This window comes from Amia ocellicauda, chromosome 8 (assembly GCF_036373705.1).
Source record: "Amia ocellicauda isolate fAmiCal2 chromosome 8, fAmiCal2.hap1, whole genome shotgun sequence".
NCBI classification, from domain to species: Eukaryota; Metazoa; Chordata; class Actinopteri; order Amiiformes; family Amiidae; genus Amia; species Amia ocellicauda.
The window spans coordinates 4,323,377-4,347,356 of NC_089857.1; the positions used below are offsets into that span (position 1 = coordinate 4,323,377).

General features: G+C 38.3%; 1 protein-coding gene across 1 annotated transcript in view; it reads right to left on the reverse strand.

The window, feature by feature from the left end:
• adgrv1 (adhesion G protein-coupled receptor V1) overlaps positions 1–23,980 on the reverse strand; it is a 175,885-nt gene that overhangs the window by 45,958 nt on the left and 105,947 nt on the right. The window contains exon 84 of the mRNA XM_066711856.1: positions 924–1,040. Within this exon, the coding sequence (XP_066567953.1) occupies positions 924–1,040 (117 nt within the window). The remainder of the gene's footprint in view (positions 1–923; positions 1,041–23,980) is intronic.

The following is a 23,980-nucleotide window of genomic DNA, read 5'->3' on the forward strand; positions in this document are numbered from 1 at the left end:
AATCACAAAGATGCTCAACTGGCTAGTGTTCTCGACAAGTGGGCAAGTGCATGTGTGGGACACCAAGAGAATGGTACAGGCCTGACTGCTAGACCCCTACAGTGAGGGGGTCCGGAGGCTCTGTTATGATGTGGGGGGCATTTTCCTGTTATGGTTGGGTCCACTTGTCCCCTTAGAGGGAAGGGTCACAGCAAATCATTACAAAGTTATTCTGAGTGATCACCTTTATCCTATGGTGAAACATTTCTATCTTGATGGGAGTGGTCTCTTCCAGGATGACAATGCCCCATCCACAGGGCACGAGGGCTCACTGAATGGTTTGATGAGTATGAAAATGATGTGAATCATATGCTATGGCCTTTACAGTCACCAGAACTCAACCCAATTGAACACCTATGGGAGACTTTGGACAGATGTGTTAGACAGACACCACCAACATCAAAACCCCAAATGAGGGAATATCTTTTGGAAGAATGGTGTCCATCCCTCCAGTAGAGTCCAGAGACTCGAAGAATCTGTGCCAAGAGCATTGAAGCTGTTCTTGCAGCTTGTGGTGCCCAACATCTTACCGAGACACTTTATGTTGGTTTTTCCTTTAATTTGTCTCCCGTCTGTATATGCGCTAACATTTTAAAAATCCTTTTATGCTCTTATAGCATAGCAAGAAATGCCTATATGCAAAGGACTTTACCATTATAATGTAAGCGTGGGTGATGATGAAAGGACTCCGAATTGACTTGACTCAGTTCAAGCTTGTCTGGTGGCTCGTGGTGCCCAAAACCTTACTGAGACACTTTATGTTGGTTTTTCCTTTAATTTATCACCCGTCTGTATGTATGACTTCATACAGTATATGAATCTTGAGCAAGACCTTGGGAAGCTTTACTTGCTAGTTCTGGGTCGCAGACAGTCGGTTCACTCACCTGTATGAGCATCCAGCTAAACTGACTGAGATGGAGGTAGTGAGAGAAGAGACCCAGAGCGGAGCAACTTTCTTCTGAGAGTTGCCTGCTCCGGGAAGCGGACACAAGGAAGGTGATCTGAAAAAGAAGGCAATGAGTCAGTGTGTCAGCAATACGGTGGTCTATTGTCAGTCAACTGGGTCACAAGCAGAAAAAACTGAGCATGCTTAAAGAAAAGGGGGAAAGGACTGCAATAATGTACTTAAAAAGCATCCACAGCAGCCACAAATGCCTGTACCAGTGCTCCCTGATCAATCCAATTAACTAGCGTCAGGCAGAACAGCTCTCAGACGCATGCAAATGCCAAACACACTGGGTTCGGAGCAAGCCTTTTCACTGCATAACAACAGAGAGGCCCAGATGGACAACAGACTCCCCTTGAGCAACAAAAGACACAGGAGAGGGGCCACCTAATTGAGAGAGAACATTGTGTCTCTTGAGAGAAACTGTTTTGCCTTTCATTTTCGCTTTAAATCAGGGCTGTGGGTGTCTCTTGGAGAAGCTGAGGTTGAGCCTGAAGACTGTGCTCCCTCATTATATGAAGTGCCAGTGATGTCAGCGCCGGGCTAAATTGCACTTGTTGCCGCTTCATAAGTTCTCCACTCAATGTTACTGACTCAGTTAAGCCCTGAGTCACACATCTCCCCCATGCTCTTGTCTTTGTTCTCCTCATCATTGCTACCCAGCAGGCAATATCAAGGAATGGATTTCAAAAAGGAATACATTTGAAAATGAAGTACCAAGTATATTGATTACCATATTTATTTTTGCTTTGATCCTACTCCAATAATACACAGATGCAATTCTGAACCTTTATTAAGGATCTCTTTATATATTGTTAAGACTGTTTAACTGCCTAAACAAAAACCTGCAATCAATAAAAACAACACACAAAGAGATGGGCCCTTCTTCTCAGTAGCCTTTTTCATAGGGAATTGCATAAGTTAATATCCACTTAACATCTACCACCAGGGATGATTGTAATCTACAACAGAAGTGACCCAGTTGGGTACAGTAAAGCAGGACAATACAGCTAACAGACTATTACAACCTGTCCACCTCACCATCCCAGAGAGACAGTCTGTAACCATGGCACAGATGGCTAGATCCTTATGCACAGTTTTTAAAATACAAGAACGTCAGCTTTATCTCCCTTCCTGACTAAACTGAACTGCAAAAACAGTATAAATAGCATGCAACTGGAAATACATTACCATGCAAATATAAGATATATAAGAGTAAATAATAATAGCATTGCGGGCACCCCACACACATACAGGGATTATGATTTAGGCAATGAAGGATGCAGTCTGATGGTTAGAGCCAGAGATGCAGTGACAGTTATTAACAATGTCGAGGAAAACAGGCTCCAAAACAGACTGGTTTGGAGTCACAAGGACAGCAATATGAAGGCAGCTGGCAATGAACAGAAGACCGAAGGCCACGCTGTGTAAACATTCCTCAACAGATCTCAATAACACAGAACTTGCAATTAATAATGCTTTTGGAGTTTCATTTGACTGTGTATCCCAAAGCAGACAGAAACATGCTGGGTCTATTAAAAGGTAAATTAGAAAAAATCAAAAAGAAAACTTTGGGTTTCTTCGATATGTTGTTTTATTATCAGCTTATCTATGTCATCGCTTTCTTTTATCGTAACATACCCCCGGTCTGGTTATGTAATGTCTAGTCATGCAGCAATTACACTAATCCCAGCTGCTGCAAGGGAATTTTCTGTAGGCCTCACAATCTATAAAACCATCCACAATCATAATCACTGTACACACCTTGACTCTGAATCCTGTTCAAACTATGAGACCTTATAGAGCAGATATGGTGAATAGCATATTGTGCAAACAATACTAGTTACAGGGTAAATGTACACACTTAAATCAAACATACCCAGAGTACAGACTCTATGGAAATACGAAGCTAATTAAACAGTTAGACTAACATACTTCCTTGTTCTTCTGCAAGAAAACAAAGATAACTTTTTAATTATATGTTTTTAATTGAATTATTTGCTTGTCCTTTTTTAAGAAAACATTTTCTAAAAATTACATTTTATTACTCGATTGTTTTAAATAAATGCATTGTAATATGCTTGATGTAATGTGGGTAAAGACTCCTGAATACTGTAAGATAGATATGTGTGTTACAATGATGACATTACTTTGCACAGTGAGGACAAGTACTGTCTTGGTACATATTTTCCATGTCTTTTCTTGGAAATTAAGTTAACGGTCATTTTACGACTTTCCAAAAAAGAAAGAGCTGCTCACTTTGATATACTTTTGGAATGCCTTGCTCTGAGCTAACTTTGCTGTTTGCAGTTTCCCACATACTGTATTTAGATTTTGGAGGGGGAAAAAAAAGAGTCCAGACATGATATTAAGCCTCACATTAAGAGCTTGACGTCAATGGAAAAATAAAGGCAAAAAGAGAAAATCAGTAATAAACAAACTGAAAAGGTCAATTAAAATAAATAAAAATTTCCCTGATGCATTTCTGTTTAAAGAAAGCATTCAGAACAAATCTGACGCCTGGCATGAAGTAGAAAGACATGTGAGAGAGACCGTAAGCCCTGTTCAGGCTGCCTGCTGTGGAAATCTATCGGAGGCAGGGCCACTGTTATCTCATGGTGAACTGAGAGACTCAGCACTACTGATCTGTGCAAACACAAGCTGTGAAATATCGAAATCGCAGCCTAAATTTAAACACTTCCTAATCCATTTTAGTAACAACGTGCCCTTGAGTCAGTGCCAACAGAACTATTGATGTGTTTTGCATAAGAGGAGCCAGAGGTAAATGTCAACCTGAGCTTTGACCTAATAGAAATATATACAAAAATATTTAACCAGCACAGTAATAGACAAGTATATGTGCACCTGTAATAAATTCCAATGATCATGCTTGTTAAGATTACATCAACTTTCAATTTCGAGACACAGATACTTTCATATCAGTACTCAACAGCTCAGGATTTATATCATTTACCTCATGATAAATCCTGTTTCACATTTCCAGATAAACTGAAAGCCCCTGGCTGACATTTTGTACTCCTTTGAACTAAAATAAAAATACTGGGGTTGTTACACCGAAGCAAACTGAGTCTCAGTGTCAACACCAAACATCTCCATTGGAGTCAACAGGGAGAAATAAAAGTGGAACATACACTGCAGGGTCTCAGTTTAACAAACTTGGGAGTTTCTAAGCTTCCATTATATACAAGGTTTTCTACAAATACCAAAACGTATCCATAAGAAAAACAACATTAACATAGTTGAACCATTCGCCCTGAACCATGTTAAATAATGCTTACTGCACCATATTAAAAGAAAAATCAAGACAAATGGCAAAGCCTGGGCAACTTCTGAGCTTTGTCAAGATCTGATATTGCCAACCTTAACAAGTTAGCACCAGAAAAGTCAGAACAGGAGCCACAGCAAAAAGAATTTCCAATCCAGTACTGAGAAAACTGATCCCCTCAGCATTAAATATGCCAAAGATTAAATAACTACTGTACACAGCAATGGAGATTTAATACAGCTGTTTGGTGTGAGAGGTCTATTAGGCATTGCACAGTTTGTCTCCTTTATGTTTTTTTGCATTTCAGTCCAGACTGGCGGCTCTGTCATTATCAGAATAAAACAAAACAAAGGGACTGTGTGCTGTCTGATGAAAGCTCCCTGCATTTAGAGCAAACTCTATAGATGAGGATCTGAAATAGTACACTCAATGTTTGTAATCTGGGAGGCTTCTCCTTGTTCTAAATCTTTTCTTTTTGAAATTCCTAACACACATGGAAAGATTTATCGATAATAATTAGAATGCATTTTCATATTCTGCAACTTATTCACTTGTGTATCTCGAATGATCAATGGGACTATGTGCTTGCAGGAAAAGTACAAATAACTGCATGCAAAACTCCAATATATAACAGACACAAATCTCAATGTCCTTACTTAGCATCCCTAACAAGGTAATGGCTGCAGCACAGCACCAATTTGCTTCAATAACAGGGACCTAAGTGTCACAACATGAGTTTGTCATTTCTATAAATAGACATACCAGTTTCAATTAACTTGCATTTTACCTACTAGGCGAGTCTGGCAAGGAGAGAACATGGTGTCTGTTCATTTTGGGCCATTTCTTTTTACATATTATCCATTAGACATTACAATCTGAATATATCCCTCCAAAAGTGGATCAACAACTAGGCTATACAATTAATAAGGTAGTAACTATAACTATATATTAGGCTATATTAATAGGTCCAAGGATCACCTAAATCACCTGAATTTGATCATTAACTTTTTTAAAACCCTTTAGATGCCCATGTCAATATTAATACCTCTGCACAAATAAATAAATAATAATAAAGAAAATTTGCAGTGAGAAAACTGACCCAATATTTACCTTTTAAACTCTGTTCTGCTAATGGATATAACATAAACCTATAAAATGGACATGTTTGTTGTACCCGTTTACTGCACTTCTCTCAATAGACATATGTATAGAAATATCTATATACATTTTAAAGGAACACCTTAAATACACATTCGCCCTTTCATGAATTACCATTGTCTCCTCTGAATATAATTTAGAAAAAACTAAAACGCCAAAACAAAACTTAAAATAATGTAGTAATTTGAAAGTATAGCATTAGGTGAACTCTAGTCATTTCTAACCAATAAATACATACATAAACAGATCTTATTTGATCACATTTACAAATGGGTATGTTCTTAGTTATGGTCACAAACTACACAAACTATGTTTAGATAATAACATAATTTAAAAGGAATTAAATTCCTTTCTCCTCTGAGAAACACATGGCAGGAAAATTATTTGTAGCATCTCGGCTTCTCCCTTAACAGCTAATTTTATTGTCAGACAATGGATTATAAAGCCAGAAAAGTAAACACTACGTTGCCGACATCCCAACAGAATGCACAAAATGTGTCATATAGTTACTGTGATTACAGCGATTGCTCCTGCTATTATGTGCACGGCAGTGACAGGTATAGTAGCTGGCTTGCCTGAAAATGTGCTTCCCCTTTTTATAGAACCCTCACACTATAAGGCAAGGTTCACGAGGCCTCAAGAGGCACAAATTCAGATAAAAGAGATACTAACAGGAGGGGAATAACCTGGAAGACAGGATATTATCTGTGTCTTATCTATCACACAGCTCTTGAAGCTCTTAAAAGAGCAACTTAGTAGCTTGCACAGACATAGAAAAAACAACCAAGCAAACATCAACGGCAACATATATATATAATCTTACACAACCATTTATGAATGTCTAAATCTTAGATTAGGGAAGCCATGACCATGTGTTTGTATACTCAGTATTGTGAGCAAGAAGCTCACTGCCTTCTGCCTTCATGATACAGTTAGAGCCTTATGCCTACCACACAGGTGCAGTTGTATTACTGCATGGTTTGCCTTTTGTGGTCATAATATTAATCAATCTCATAATGGCAGGGATACTATTGCACTTTCTTTAAGTACAACATTATATTTTAATTTCAAATCACATTCATCTTAAGAAAGAATCCTGAATCTCTCTGATGAATCCAACAGACACCTGCAATCCTGTAAAGGTTCAATTCCCAGAGAGTTGTGCTTCAGAGGCCTTTAAGCCCCTGAGATTTTGGGAGAGGGGCCAGGGAAGATGCCTGGACTCTTTCACAAATGTCATAACATAACAAGGTCTTAGGATTCCAGGATTCTCATTGGACACATAGTTGGTCAGATGCTTTCTCCCCTGTCTCCAGGCAAAGCAACTTGAACTTAGTCCTGGTCCCATACCTCTAAAGCCCTTGAGTGTTTTTCTGCTGCACCAGGTTTTTGCTTTGATAGATAAATGGAGTACCAGAAAAAGCAGACTGACTTAAGTGCGCCTGAAATGTACGCCCTATTCTTTGACATTTCTGAAGATAAGTGCCCGTAAATGTATAATTTCTTTTCTGGAACACTGTGTGTTTTAAGATCATTATTTAGTCAGGATGTTCACTTGGCTTTAAAGATAACCTAAAAATTAGCATGAAGCAAGAGTAATTTAAGTATAATTGAATCTATCTATCTATCTATCTATCTTTATCTATATCTATATATCTATACCTATATCTATCTATCTATTTAAATTTTAGAAGGAAGAGTACTGGAATGAATCACAACACTGTAATATATATATATATATATATATATATATATATATATATATATATTACAGTGTTGTGATTCATTCCAGTACTGTTGCTTCTAAAATATGAATGTTATATATTCTTTGTATACATTTCAGTGATATATAAATAAATAAATACATATGTAAATCATTATTAATAAAACCAATAAGAAGCAGTCACATAACCACAGCAGTGAGTGCCTGCCTGACATTTTGCAGTTATTTTGAATAAACGAGGCAGACTGAGATCAGAAATACTTATCTATCCCCCTCTCTCCCCCTCCTCCCTCTTCCTCTGCTAACAGCTACCGGTCTGAACTAGATAGTTCCAGCCCCAGCAGCATCGCATTCGTTTCCTCAGCTGCTTTTGTTCAGACAAAGTGTGAACCTGCACTGCTGCTCTCCTCACAGGCTCACAGCATCTCGCCTGCCTGTGCACTCACGCTCACGCAATTAAACCAGGAGCACATTAAGCATCCTGGCACCTAAGTTAATGAAACACATTTATATGCAGCTGATTCATGGTGTAGGGGCAAAAACAAGCCAGTGAGATATAATCCCTAAAAGCAATAAGTTATACAATAGAGGGGGGCACTGCCCTTTGAGCAGGATTTGATTGAATTCTCAATTCCAACTTCTGTGACTTCTTTTCCCTTATCTAGCTTGGCTGCATGACACTGAACAAGTAAAATATGCTGATGTGGACATTATGCTGCTTAGCACTTGCTCCGAGCTCTCATATGAAGCTGCAGCCATCGCAGTGAGGGCATGAATCAGTGCTGAGAGAGGCAATGGGAACTGTGTCTCCAGGGACTGGGTGACACAGGTTAGTGGGGCAGTGTGGGAAAGTTCACACTCAAGCAGCCCTTGCTGTGTGCAATCACTGGATAACCTGACTAGGTCAGTTTCCTGTGGCACAAACCAACAATGTCCATTAGGTTGAACATAAATTTCCAATTCCAATTTAGCTGAGCTCTCATCCACAAAAAAGGAATTAGAAGCATTTAAAAAAAAAAAGGTTCATGGAGATAATATATATTGCTTCCATGTATTCAATTCAGAATTAGATAGAATCCAAATTATTTTGGACCAAAAAACTACTTCAAACAAAACTAACACAAAATAACAAAATACTGTTTTCTGAAACCATGATGGCCTGCTGACTTAACCAGTGATGACAGACCTGAAACCTGAAAGTCGACAACCTTAATCTGTTTTTATTCAAAATCTGTAATATTCCCCAATTTCTACTTTGCTGAGAAATACAGCAGCTGAATTCTAATGAGCTAGAGTTATCTGAACATCTGTTGATCAGTCAGTGTACTTTCACTGATTTTCACATTTCTTTCTCAAAGTCAATCTGCATGTACACCAATTACATCTGCAAAACAGAATTGTCTTTGTTTTCCCTCAAAAAAGAAGGATTTCCTGATTTGAGTTTGCCCATATACAGGCTTTTATCCCTAGTGAATCCATAACCTTGTCAAGCCATTCAGATGGATTTGAAAACACAGCTTTGCAATCCTACTGGGTAGGACATCCACAGCTGTCTGACCAAATTGGGCATAAAGACATAAACCTTAACAACAAGGCCTTCTGAGGAGGCCTCAAAGACACAAAGGCACAAAAGAAAAATATAAAAGCTTTAAATCATGTCAAGATATCATAGTGAAACAAACCCTTTTTAAAATAAATTGTCCATTGTACTATTAGGATTACAACCATACAGTAAAAGACTGATAAATGCGTTGGGCTGCACAAAATATAATTTTAGAATGAAAAGTCACATTTTTTAGGAATGGCACACCTCAATCAAGAAATACTCTTGAGACAGTAAAAAGCAAAATCCTATATATTTTAAACCAAACTAATCTATGTTTTAAAACAAGCATGTTAGAGAAAATACTATCTCTATCTTTTTATATAGCTATTTCTGTAAACAATTATAAAACTATTTTTTTACATTTCACAACAAACTAAGAAGAATGATTATCATTAAGATCAGTGTACTTTTAAGTCAAAACAGTTTCAACAGTTTTATGTTGCAATTTAGTTTTTCAACGATGTACTGAACTGTGTATTGAACAAAAATGCAACAAGTAAAAACACAACAAAGAAAGTATCTCTATTTGAACTACCTCACCTTATTTACCACTATTATTAAGGTAAAATGACACCCTTGAAATATATTTTGCAAATCAAAAGTTCACTAACCACTCAGCTCAGGTGGAGAATACTGCATTACATAATGTGGACATGTTAATTAGCTAGCCACTGTTCTCTGCCAGCTGCAGTATCATTTTTCATACAAATGACAAAGACCAAGGAACACTAATTTGTCAAACAGATGAACTTCACAGTGTAGATTAATGGAAAAACCTCTAAAAAATTATATTTACTAAACAAACATTCTTATAAATATGATGTATCGTAAATAACATGCTGTTGGTAATAAAATCTCATGTAAAGGACACAGCACACCACTACATTTAATTTCTGTTTATGACAACATAACATCAAGGTCCATTTTGTTACCAAATAAACATCACAGTTTGTTTTTCCTAGTTCTTATATTGCTTTGCTTTTGACTTTTATTCAGCTGGCTGAAGGCTATAGTGGGTTCTTTCTGATATTTTCTGGAAGAATTAGCTTTTTCTGCACAAAGACAATGACATTTCAGGTCATTTGTTTGTCTCATATGTCTTTTATGTTGGGCTGATGTGCTGTGTGCACCAGAGAGTACAAGGGGGAAGCGAGCTGAGGGGGAAGAAGATTACAGGTAGACCAAACTTCAAAAGGTCAGGTAGTAGGAGGCAACCGTTTCATACTGTATGGAAACAAAAGCTGCATGGCTAAATTTATATATTTCAGTGGGCTTTTGCCAAGCGCTGTATTATAGGTTCGGTGCTTCGGTAACTTAGCATTTAACATCCTGTCATCTCAAAAACACACACAAACTGACAGCTATTTATGCTAATATAAACACTAAGAGGTAGAAAAAAACAAATACTGAATCTGGGTCTTGCAGAAGGAAGGACAGAATAACATTTTTAGGTAAACAGGTGCTATAATACTGTTAGATGACAAGAATAAAGCTAAAACTAATCCATCTACATTAATAGCTGGAACAATGCATTTGTGTCTGCTTTCTAAAACAATACATCTTTGTATCCCTCTGTCTATCTGGAATATTATGTAAGGTTATTTTATCAGACAGTACATTCAGGTTAAATAAAAGTTATAGTGTATAACTTTTTTTCTGGTATACACATTTTCTTGAGGATTACATTCCCATCTGCAAATGTTTACCAACATCAGTGAATGAGATAAAAGTATTTGTTCTTCTGCGTGACAAATGCCTTCAGTGTCATTTTATACACAGTTCTACTGCAGGTCAACAAACCAGTTCCACATTGAAAAGAATGGTCTCCTTATTTGTATCCGGCAAAACAGTCTTGCTGTTTAAAGTCTATGCACTCAAATACACAAACCTCAGACACACACTGAAAACTATATCAGTGATTTTAACCTTCAGAATATTTCTCCTGAATTTGTATAATGCAAAGCTGCCTTGGATTGTAACCTGCAGTCTTTTATAGGAACTTTATGGTACTTATTGGTGCACTGCTGAACTTATTCATATTGCTACTGTTGCACTAATGTTTAATTCTTTATTTTGAAATTCTGATGAATGTATATGAAAATGAAAGTGATTTGATTGTGAAAAGGATGTGACCAAAGACATCTGTTCAAATAATAGCTCAGGAGAAAGAGGAACACAATAGTTAAAAAACTTGAAGTGTGGCACTGATCTGAATTTCAAATGACAACCTATTTTCCTATTACCTATGTTCTCGAGGAAACAAACAAACAAACAAATTAATAAATAAACCAAGAAAGGGAAAGTCCACAGTTTACACAAACTACTGAACTCTAATTATATTTATGAAATCCTTCAGAGTCGTATAAACAAACAGTTAATTTGGTTAAAGCTCTGAATAAACAACAACACATAATAATAATTATTATAATACACAGGTCTGAACTTTAAAGGACGCAAGGTAACCCTTCATTCATCCCCTTGCACAGTTCAAGTCCATTGCTATTCTACATTGCCCGTTACTATGCTTCAGTAATTTATGAATGGCTTTAAAAATGCTGTATAATGTAAAACCCTATTAAGTAACACATTTTCAGTGCAAGGGATCATGGGTAAATATTGATCAGGCACTGTTCTGCTTTTTTTAGCAGTCTGCCTGCTTGCCTGTTCAAGCTGGAGGAGCTGGCATTCACTGAGGTCTGTGTGCAGAGGGTGACACCTACTGGACTACCACAAATTTCAAATATATATATATGTAAGTCAATAGTTAACGGAAGCTGCACAGCTCAGGGAAGTCCCATTTTGTCCAGTGCACAAACCACACATGTAGCGCAGACTGCTGCCTTGCTTTCTCTTTGCTTTCTATATTTGATTCCAGGAGATTCCAACTGAAAATAGAAATGTATTTGAAAAAAAGACATGCATCGATATTATATACACCTAAAGTACAGTATAAACTACATGTTTGACCCTTGTCTCTTGTCTACAGGTCATATACACATATACAAATAATATGTGTAAAATCTGCAAACCATCAATATGTTTGCAAGGAAGCAGACTTGCAGACTTACTTGTGGTAAATTTAGTACAGAAATGTAGCAGTTTCTCCCATGCTTTTCCCCATGATAATACTAGCCACTTATTTTTCTTTGCCACCATTTACTCTGGTTTGAATCATGCAGCTTTCAGATGTTTGCACTGTGTTTTACTATAGTGCCCTGTGCTTCTGACAGCATGCTATACCACTGTCAATAATTCCACTGACATATACTCTAATTTTACTATAAACTTACACTCCATTTACTTATGCATTTACGTATCTCTTAATCATTTCTGCTTTTATTTATCTTAAACTTTATATAAGGCCTGGATATTATGAATACCTGCACTGCTCCTTTTCTTCAAACAAACCTGTTACATACAACATTTCTACTGGAAATGTTAAATTAAAATCTGGTCATGTGTGAGATGCATGACAAAAGGTGTACTAAGTCCGTGCTTAGAATGGCTCATATCTGTTTGACTCTGTAAATGAAGAAAGGTCTATGCCCCCCTGTTCATCAGCACTATGGCCTTAGTGTCCAGTCATTCCAGTCAGCAGAGTTATCCACAACTGGAATGTAAACAAAAAAATGTAGTAGGACCACATGAAACGATCCTGACGGCCCCTGTCCACGAGATCTGAAAACAAACACTGTAATGACACCCCTTTTAAATTAGTTATTTGATTCGATTTTTTTAATTGTGTTTTATTGTTCTCATCTCTGGGAAGCGCAGTGCTTTTACAGAGAGTGCTGTTTGTTACTTTCCCTTTTGCAGTTCTAAAATGAACAATACTTCCTGTTTTGAAATGTCCTTAAGGAAACACTGACACAGGAGCACATTTTCTTTTAGATGACATCCTCTCTGGATTTTTTTTAACACTTCTACACAAAGGTAGGTGTAATTATAACGATTCCCATACATGCTGCTATTTTGGTTGCACCAAGAGAGTCCTTAGTTGTAACTTCTTCTGCAGGATATTGCAGTCTGCAGACTTTGTTGGTCACAATACAGCTGATAACAATACCCTTTACCTTCCTGATTAACATTAAAAAAGCCTAGGAATCCTTGTAGTTCTTCACTATTTAGTCTCAAAGAGGATCAGTAATTTGGACGTATTTTCTTTTTCTTATTGTCACAGCAGATTTGGTCATTTTGGTAGGAATAATATTATTAGATAGTGCTTTTACCCATACTTGACCTCAAGGCACTTTACAAGACCAAATGTTGAATGCTAATACTCAAGCTGGTATATACAAGTTTTTTAGTTTGTCTAATTTTGCAAATTTTGGAAAATGTCCAGATGGTCTCAGATTCCATAAATGGGTTACATAATGTACTGAGACATACAAACATGCAACGATGTTTACAGTGGGTGGGAAGAAATATATCTATTGCAATTTACAACAAGAACACTAAAAGAAAGTTTTAAATTGCTGCTTAATCAAATTGGCTTCCTATGAGGAAACACTAGTTTAATATTTTAAGTTAGTTGAGTTCTGTAAATTATTGAGCTGCTTGGGGGAAATAGGAAAAGTGGCATAATATTTACTTTTGGTTAAGTATAAATAATAGCATGCTCACAGTCAAGTTAATAATTACATTATTTTGTCTTAATTGTGCACGTGAGTTTAGAACCAAAAAGCACTTTTGGATTGACCCCCCCCACACATAAAAAGTGTAACACTAAGTTGGAAAGTCCAGAGGGCTGTTGAGGTTATCAAAGAGAGTGCCAGCAGCTTTGACAGAAGATAACATGACTTAGATAGCAATGTTAAGGAGATAGGAGTTGGGGAAGTCTGCTGAATCAGGCTGGCTACGCAAGTATTGAAGAGCTATTGATTTACACTGTGTCAATGCCATTTTCAGGCACAAGGTTACATACATATATAAAGTTAAATCAAATTATAGTCATCATGGGCCACTTCAAATGTAGTTAAATCGCACAATGTGGAAAAGCGTCTAAAAAATATCTCAAATAACTGTTATATGACCAATAAGTAGATAGGTACGGTATGTTCAGCACTGTCCAAATGCAATCATAATCCATGATGTGATTGTAATAACTGGGAATACCTGGGGTGCTGGACCCAGGTGCAGAGTGCAGGAGAAGGGTCAGGTCGGGCGAGAGGTCAGTAATCAGTAGATGGGAATAATAGGGGTAAGGCACTAATCGAAGGTAGTGGCTAATGGTCAGGCGATCAAGCAAACAGGATTGTTGGGAGAAGACAAGGGGCGTTGGTCGAAACTGAAAACATGGGTCTGATACACAGGAAGACAAACAAGGGGAAAGAATGCTCAGAATTGCAACTTAAGACAAAACACTACTTCACAATGGGTGAGTGCAGCAAAGTGATATATATATGGATCAGAGAAAGGCATTTATAAGTGGTTGAAAGGGCTGGACCAATGAGGAACAAGGGAAGCTGAGACATTTGTACATGGTGGTGAGGAATGGAATGTCTGGGATGCTGCTCAGAACTTATTGCATATTTATAAATTAGAAATATTGCAATCACCACATTAAACATAAAATAATAGTAAGCTTCTATATTTCTTTTCAGTACATTTATTTGATCATCTAGGATCTAAGAAAAAAATAAACGACTTTCTAATAAGAATAGGCAGATTAATTTGCCTGGATGAATAATACTTTTTTAAACATAAGGCATTTTATTTGATTTGGAACAGAACTAAACAATGAGGTCATGCTTGTTCTTGGCCAAAGACCACTGTCCATGCACACATGGGATTGTTTGGGGAGCTTTTTTTGGATGCAGATAAAAGGTCAGATAAGTGACCTCAACTGCTGAGCTGGCTTCCAGTTTCAGTCAAAAACACACTCTTGAGGTGACACATCTTCCCTATGCTAAAATATGAAGGTCTTTGCATGCTGTTTAATGCTTTACTGACCTATTAACTTCAAATGGAAAATCTGAAGTCATATATATGTTCTGGTATCGGAGCCAAGGAAATCAGAATCTCATTCAACAAATATAAGAGAGAGTATAGAAAGCCTACCATTTACAAGGTTTTCCATTATAAATACAGTTATTAGAAGTATAAATGTATGCATTTTCATTTTTTAGCCTTGCACACTCTAATACCACTCCAACTGATTTTAAATTGAAGCCCATTCAAGGAAACAAGCAAGAATCAGTAATAAAGAAAACATGTAATAGCTCTTCTCACTCTTTTACATCTGAGTGAGATCAATCTAGTGTGAAACTGCAGAGACTTCATCACAGATTTATGAACATAAACAAATAAAGATGATCAAAGTTGTCCAGTGTTGCTTGATAATTCAGATTTCTTTGTTTATTAGCCCTAAAGTGCCTTATCTTGCAATGGATTGTGGGTTACAAGCCATGTGCTCTCTGTTGATTGTTCTTGTAGCTGTATACTTGTACACTCTGAGAAAATTCCCTTTCATTTTGTAAACCTTCCTTCACTTGATAAAAGAGTGTGATAACAACACACAAAAAGATGATTATGGTGCTTCCTTTCATAACATGTGGTATGCATTTTCAAATTTTAACTGGAACTATTTAAAAGAGGATTTTGGAGAAGCACAAAATGCTTAATCCACATGGCATTTATCTGAATAGAAAGAATGATAAACAAGGCAACGTGGTTGACAAAGGTGCAATGTCACAAGCACTGGCTTCTGGATAATCATTGTTAGGACACTGGAAGAGGAGAATGTGTGTTGTGTTTGTTCTGGAATGGGTCCAGCTCTTCCCTCAGCATGTGTGTGAGGACCCAGAGCAGATACCATGAACTCAAAGACCGCAACTGCTGTTCATTGAAACGTGTTTCTCACTACATGCTTCTCTTCTCTGTATTTTCCAATGGTATGAAAAGATGTAAGGCAAACCAAATAAAGACATGATTAAATAAACTTTCCTCCAATTACACACACACATATACAGCCCATATCCCTCCAGATTTATTCATACACCTGAATAACAAGAAACAAAACCCACCAGTTTTCTGGAATCAAATATGGCTTTGTTTTTGTGCAATGCCAATATGATATAATAGTGTAGATTTGTTTTCAGCAGGACACATTAGCTAATACATAAATCTTTATTTTTATATGATGAGTTTGGTTCCTGTTTATTCAGGGGTATGCATACATCTGGAGGGCACTGTAAGCAAACATTCAGGTCCAACAATATGATGCTTCTTATACGTTTATAGTAACTAAATAGATTCTGTGATGATTTAAAATATTGTTTAGCAGGGACAAAGCAACAGGAATGCAGTATCTGGTTCCTAATGTGAGTCCGATCCGACTCCCTTCAAAATGATCAATCTGAATATGGGAAGAACGTGTATCTTTATTGATACTGGCAAAATTGATACTGTTCAAATTAATGAAAGGGGAATCCCTATTGCATGATGTGAGTAGATATATAATACTATCCATACTTCTGGGATGCAATGCGAAACAATTTCTTGTTTAACATATAGTATTAGACAAGTATTAAATTGTCACCGGGATGCTCAGAACAATGTCACACTGAATTTAGAAGACAAAGGAACCTATTCTGCTTTCTTCTCTGTCCTCAGTTGTACCTACTGAAACAACAGCATTCATTTGCAAAAAGAGCTGAATGCCACTTGATGCTTTAACTGTTGGAATGTCCCTTACTCAAATTACAGTGGCATATGAAAAACAACTGCATTTTTATTATGAAGGGGAATGGAAACATTTCAGAGAATACACAAAGAAGAGATATCGACTTCAAGCTTCAGAACACATTCAAATTGCACACAAACAGGTCATAAAGCCATTTTATAACCCAGATAACAAGATGGCAAAGAATGGAACCTTTGAATGCACCCACACAACTTTTACTAAAGTAAACTAGTATATTCAGATGTCATTTGTTCTTATTGTTTTTGCTATGTTTTTATTTTTTATTTGATGTTTTATTAACTATTTTTTTATTTGAAGTGCACAAAGAAGATAATGTAATAGGGAAGGAATGGTAAGCATAAAGTCAGAGTTTTTTATGTTTCTAATAATAATATCTATTCTTAAGCTTATATATGAACAGATAACTAAACTACCATAGTGTACAAAACGCATCTAGACTATGCATCTCTTCTGTGCAGGAGATCAAAGGGGATCAACACAGCTTCTGCAGTAGTTGTCTGCCTTCAGGGAACTAGGTTGTGCCTCATTGGTTATACTAGTACTACTTATATATGGTTATATCTCATTCTCCCTCACTTTGTTCCTCCTTAAAGCAATAATACATCATAGCTTGTAGGCGAGAGAGAGAAAGAAATCACATTGATTATCTGCTATTAGTTCACATGCAATCTGAAAACTGGCCACCATCCCTTACTCTAGCTACACCAACAAAGAGGGCAGCAAGCATTAAAGGCCAATATCTCCTTCCATAGTGCAGTACATGATTTTCAGAAGTACATGGTGCTGTATCAGTGCAGAGTGAGCAGGAAGGCCGCCCTCCCACAGGAAATGGCACACCTTCGTTCAATCCGAGACTATATGGGTACCATGGGTTTGAGAATGAAAATACGAAATTAATCCTTTCCTGTCATTGCTACCATTTGTGAGAATTTTTTGTGCTTGTGGTTGTAATTACAATAATAACATTGTGTATTAAGGGAAAGAGATAGCCTGGATGAGAGGAAACACATTCAGCCACAATGTACCCAAGACTGAGACACATTACTCAGCTGTCACATTGAATCCATTTATATCTCAATGTGGTACCTAATGAATATTTTAAATGGTGCATACATCTAGGTGTAAAAAGCTAGGGGAGTATTACATTTTACAGGTCCTTTCCAGATTTAAGAAAAGGCTACATGAAACCTTAATATACTGAAAGTAAATATTTTCATTTATTTTAGTAAGTGTCATTGTTAACACAACTTTCAAATAAGGGGAGAAGGAACAAATACAATTCATCATTACGCAGATGTTTATATTTTTTCAGGATTCTCCATTCTGAAGGCATCAATGTTCTTTCTGAGTATAGATACAGTCATTGTGAATGACAATGTCCCCACTTTTCCAAAAGCTTTTGATATGAGGTTTGGAAATGGAGTTCATGTACAGGTGAGTTTTGATTTGGTCTTTTGGATTAAACAGTAAATCACAGCACTTGCAAGCACATGTAAGAGACTGATCAGTAAGGCAAAAATGTAATTATCTACTCTTATTCGAGATACAAACCATGGCTGTTTTTTTCTGTTTGTATCTTGGAACTTGATTTTCAACGACAATGGGGAAAACACTTGGTCTTATCTTGCACTAGACTGAGAAGCTGTAGATTTCATATTTAAAAATAGAAAATTAAATCTGTATAGATGAGTAAATACTGTACCTGTATTTACATATTGATATAGATTTTTATTGTACAGTAATATTGTTTAGGTTTTCATTTTGTCCTTAAAATTGGAAATTGCCTGTGTGTTATCAATGTATAGCTAAGAACATATATATTTTTTTTACTTTACAGATTAAGGTCCACTGTACAAAACCATAGCTAATACTAGGCAATGTATTAAGGTCATGTGCTGTCCATCAGTTTCTATGGCATGACTTTGTATTGAAATGAAGTCCGTAACTGTAATTCAGTTTTAATGGTCAAGCCTGTAATTTTTTGGGGAACTTGAGTGGCAACTCTGCTGCCAGTAATTTGAAATGTATGTAATGCAAACATTTACTACTTTATTCAAAAATAATTTGATTGGCCCCAAATTTATTCTGCAGCATGACAACGACCCCAAACATACAGCAACAGTCATTAAGAACAAGGAGTCCTGGAAGTGATGGTATGGCCCCCACAGAGCCCTGATCTAAATCCACAGAAGAACTGTGGTTAGTTCTCCAAGATGTTTGGGCCAACCTACTTGGCGAGTTCCTTCAAAAACTGTGTGCAAAGTGTACCTAGAAGAATTGATTCTGTTTTGAAGACAAAGGGTGGTCATACCAAATATTGATTTGATGTAGATTTTTGTCAAAGTAACATCCACATGAATGGCAGGACCCAAGGTTTCCCAGCAGAACATTAACAAAAGCATTAACTTTTTCATCAATTTGAGCTACAGTAGCTCGTCTGTTGGATCGGACCACACGGGCCAGCCTTCGCTCCCCACGTGCATCAATGAGCCTTGGCCGCCCATGACCCTGTCGCCGGTTCACCGCTTTTCCTTCCTTGGACCACTTTTGATAGGTACTAACCACTGTAGACTGGGAACACCCCACAAGAGCTGCAGTTTTGGAGATGCTCTGACCCAGTCTGGCCCTTGTCAAAGTCGCTCAGATCCTTACGCTTGCCCATTTTTCCTGCTTTTAACACATCAACTTTGAGGACAAAATGTTCACTTGCTGCCTAATATATCCCACCCACTGACAGATGCCATGATAACAAGATTATCAGTGTTATTCACTTCACCTGTCAGTGGTCATAATGTTATGGCTGATCGGTATAATTTATATGTGTGTGTGTGTGTTAGTGAAGTGTGTTCCTAATGCTATGAGAACAGAACATCACTCTTTCCTATCCTTTGTTACAACTTCGTGTGTTTCAAACTATTACAGAGGTATATTTAGCTTTCATGCATGACGTTTCTCTCAGATTTCCTTTTCCAGTTGATACATGTGCATTCCTGTACTGATGCTGCGTTAATCGACAGCTGAGATGTTGAATTACTCCCAACAGTAAATCCTTCAACAACAATAACAACAATCACTACTAACCAGTCCTTAAACATAATCCTAAACCATTTAAGTAAATAAAACAACTTATTATAAATGGTGTTTAGCAAGTAATATCATGCTACAAGAACACTGTATTTCTCTCTCAATCCTGAGGTTCATTGTCTCTACTTTAAAATGCCCTCAAACTGCCCTGTGAAACTAGAACCAAGTTCACTCGCTCTGGCAGGTAAGAGTTAAGCCGTCTTCCTTCTCTGCTGACGTATATTGGGTATTACAGCATTTCCCCGGAGAATTTCAGCACAGCCGAGGAAGTGACTTGGCAGTGGTGCAGGGACTCGGAGGGGAAGTTAATCAAACTTCCAGGACAGGAACATGTGCCAGTATTTCTTCCTCTCACCACTTTCTCACACAGCTCCTGTACAGCCATTCCCTCATACTGGTCTCAAAAACAACAAACACAGAAAAGTTAAAGAGGGGTCCCCATGTTTTTCAAACAGCTGAACAAGCAAGGAATCCTCAGTCAAGGACGAGAACAGCAGTCAGAAAATTGACCCATGGGCTTTTGGCACTTCTAAGTTTACATACACTCACGATTGGGTTTATGTTGTATTAATACCATGAGAAGTTACAGAGAGTTACACAATTTTTTAAGAAGTAATTTTTTGAATGGGAGGAATAAAATAGTTTTCCATTAAGCTACTAACAGATAGAGGAATATTTCTATCGACTGTGCTTTTATGTCACTTCATTGGTAGGGATTTTACTCTACTTATTTTCTTGTACTGAAGATGGTGCTCACCCAGTGCACAATCTCACAGGCCATTCAGAGTTGCCATACTATGGGAGGTCTGTGTTTGCCCACACTCAATCGCCTGGACCACCGCCTTCTCCTCAGGCTGTAGCCTCAGCTCTACTCTGTCAGAGCAGTCCACCTCCCTGGCCAGTCCGCTGGCCTCAGAATGGCATCTCCACCCACTGCTGGTGCAGCATGTCTAGTACCGCTTCGGCAGAGTGGACATGGATCTGTTCATCACACGAGAGTCATCGTGTAGCCCCACTATGGATCTCTGTCCGAGACCACTCAGGACTGCTGGGGATCGATGTTCTGGCACAAAAGTGGCTGCTCTGTCTCCTCTTTGCATTTCCCCCACTGCTTCTTCTCCTGGCCGTGCTGGAGAAGATCAGGTGAGAAAGAGCGACAGTGCTTTTGGTTCCTCCCAGGTAGCCACGCAGACCTTGGTTCTCGGGCCTCATCTCCCTGATGAGTGCGGTGCCTGTAGGCGGACCTGCTGTCTCAGGATCAGGGCCTCCTTACCCAGACTTCTTGCCGCTCCTCAACAGAAACACTTAATGTCTGATGCGGTCAAGGCCACCATTCAGGCAGCGAGAGCTCCATCTGTGAGGCTGCAGTATTCTTACTGCTCACAGTCCTTCCAGAAATAGCATCCCAGATCTTGATGGGAGCACGTATGCAGTTCTCACTCTCCCTGCTTGGCTCCATGATGTAGTGCTGGAAGCGCTTTTTCAAGGCCTCATTTGAGCAGCTTCATTCAGCTGAGCCAAAGTGGGTGTCTTTGAAGACTGTGTTTCGTTGCTGGCCATCATACATCTTTCTTGTGCTCACATTGCTAGTGATGTCTCCAGGGTTAAGCTTCAACCTAACCCTGAGTTTCTTCCGAAAGATCTCTGCCCCTTCCATGAGAACAGGCTGTTGGAATTGATGGCGTTCCATCCTCCTCCCTTCTCTTTGGAGGAGGAAAGCCATTTGCACTTCCTTTGCCCTGTCCGGGCACTTTCTCAAGGTGCCCTCTCGACTGACATTTGTGCAGCTGCAAGCTGGGCATCACCGCACACTTTCATTAGGTCCAACATACTGAATGTTACGGGAAGGCTCCTTCTACAGTGAATCTGGTGCTGGATTCAGCTGAACTTAAGTAGCCTGTGTGGCACATGCTACTGGTGTTCTTTCCCATCTCCTCTGTTATACACTTGTACCTGTCTGCCAGCCTCTGTCTGTGCATCCTGTAGGCTGTGGCCTCGTCTGTACCTGTTATCAAACGATCCCCTCCCAAAAAATCAATGCACGCATTACTTGCATGCAATGAGCAGTGGAGCATGGCTTCTAGCCCTGGCTCCTGCTCTTGTCTGATTGGTGATGTGTGGACCTGTGGTCCCTACGCCTTGATCAGTGCATAATAGTTTTTTTCCCAGTGGAGCTTGACCTTTGACTCTGTTCCCGAGTTTTGGTAAGTATTCAGGCATCTATTGCTCCCTGCCTTCCCTTTTTCATTTTAAGTATTTTCCAGCAGAGCCTGGACTGGCAGTCCTGCTCCTGATGTTACTGACTGGTGCTGTGCAGCTGCCTGTTGGCCCCTGTCTCTCTTATGTGTTTGTTTTACATTCCAGTAGAGAGTGACCGTTGACCCGCTCCTGGCTTTATATTGCGGGGGTGTGGAGGTCTCTGTTGTCTCCTGCTTCCACCCCCTTTCACTTTATTCTCATTCAGTAGAGCTTGGTACTGTGGCCCTGCTCCTGTTTAACCGATGGTTGGTGTGCAGGTCCCTGTTCCCCCCTTTTGTCTATTGCTGTTAGTTGAGGCCTCTCCTAGCAGGCTGTGGCCTTGGGGCTGGCTTCCTTATCTGTCGGCTGCTGGCCTCCTTCACGATGGCTTGGGTATTCTGCACCCTATTCCTCTTGGGTAGTATTCTTGATTCAAAAGCTAAGGATAGGTTGTGAAGGCACCAATGGTTATCTGAAAAGAGAATACTATCCAAAAAGGAATGGGATGCAGAATACCCAAGCCATTGAGAAGGAGCCTGGCCTTAGGCAGCTTTGCTTTGCATTGTACTAGTTAAAACAGATTCTGCCCGAGTGACAATGCACAGAAGCCTATAGGCAGCTTTGTTAGACAATGTGTTCATGTGTTCCCATGGTAATGATAATATCCCATCCTCCTCTGGGTAGTATTCTCTTTCTCAGATAACCGTGGTTGCACACACAACCGATCAAGTTATTGTTTCACCAAACAGTAGATTACATGATTTCAAGCTTTATTTAACCAGTATTTATTTATATTACCTACTGAAAACTCACACACACGTTTACATATCTATATCTATGTAATGTAGATTTTTTTAAACAACCTCCACACCCACCCCCAAACCATAAGTTAACAAAAGTTAACAACAAACATAGAGTAAGACCATACTCATTAAACAGAAATATTCAGCAAGAACATAATGTCTTAATTCAGTAACAGACAGCTTGTCTGGAATCATCCCAAAGTTAATCCACGATGTCTCCCTGCGGTACAGAACACACAGACCCCCCAAGTAGATGCATACAAACAGCAAGGAGTATGAACCCTTTCATAGTGACACAACGATCCAGCAACACACAAGGACAGGAACTACAATACCAATGCCACAGCATTTTAACAGTACTCATTACCAATATATATATATATATATATATATATATATATATATATATATATATATATATATACTACTCATGTGGTTTACACAGAGATAAAGATGCAGAATGATCCCTGAAGTATAACGCCATTCTGAAAACTGTTTCATACACCACAAGTGAAGAAAGAAAGAAAGACAAAGAAAAGTTTATTAAACTGTGAGAAGTCCAGATAAACGCTCCTGCATTAAGCCTCATAACTGAAGGCACTGACTTCACTGAGGTCTTAAGAACTGAAAATAGAATCAAGAGCCCTCCACAGTCAACACCTAAAACTCAACAAAGTGGCCGAGGGCAGGACTCTATGTATGTAAATTTGCTGTAACTATAATCACAAATAAGAGGAATGTTACATGGAAAGGTTGTGAAGCCACATTATTACTTCCCAGCATTTGGCCTGTAGACAAGACTACATTTTCATAAAAAGAACAGTCCCTAACTAGTTTACTTTAAACTAAATGGGTCTCCATGCTATGTAATCGGCCTATCAACTCAGGGAACTGAGAGCACTGAAACAGCATTCTGTAACAGTGATTACTGTTAAGTCCACAGATAACTGTGTACTTCTGAAAATCACTGTTTATTGCTGTCACTTGCTGATTGCACCTAGTAAATATGCTTTATTGCCGCTTGTATGACGAACATCGATGTGGTTGATACACAAAGTGAAGGTGAGGCTTGTGCCAGGGTAAATTTCCACTGCATGCAATATTTTAGTTGTCATTGACACCCATACGGTGGTAACAAATGTGAACAATTGATTCTGATAGAAACAAACATAAAATGCTACAAAAATGACTATGTGTAAACACTGGTAAAAGCAAAGTGCAGTCAAGCAAAGTGAAATCAAAATCATGGTAAAGCATAGAAAACCGAATTTGATAAGCTTTGGAAAAAGCATGGGAAACTGCCCATTGCACCATGAACATTTACCATTTTAATGTTGTTTGAGCAAAGACATATAGCAATCAGTCTGATTACTTATACTTTAAACCATGTAT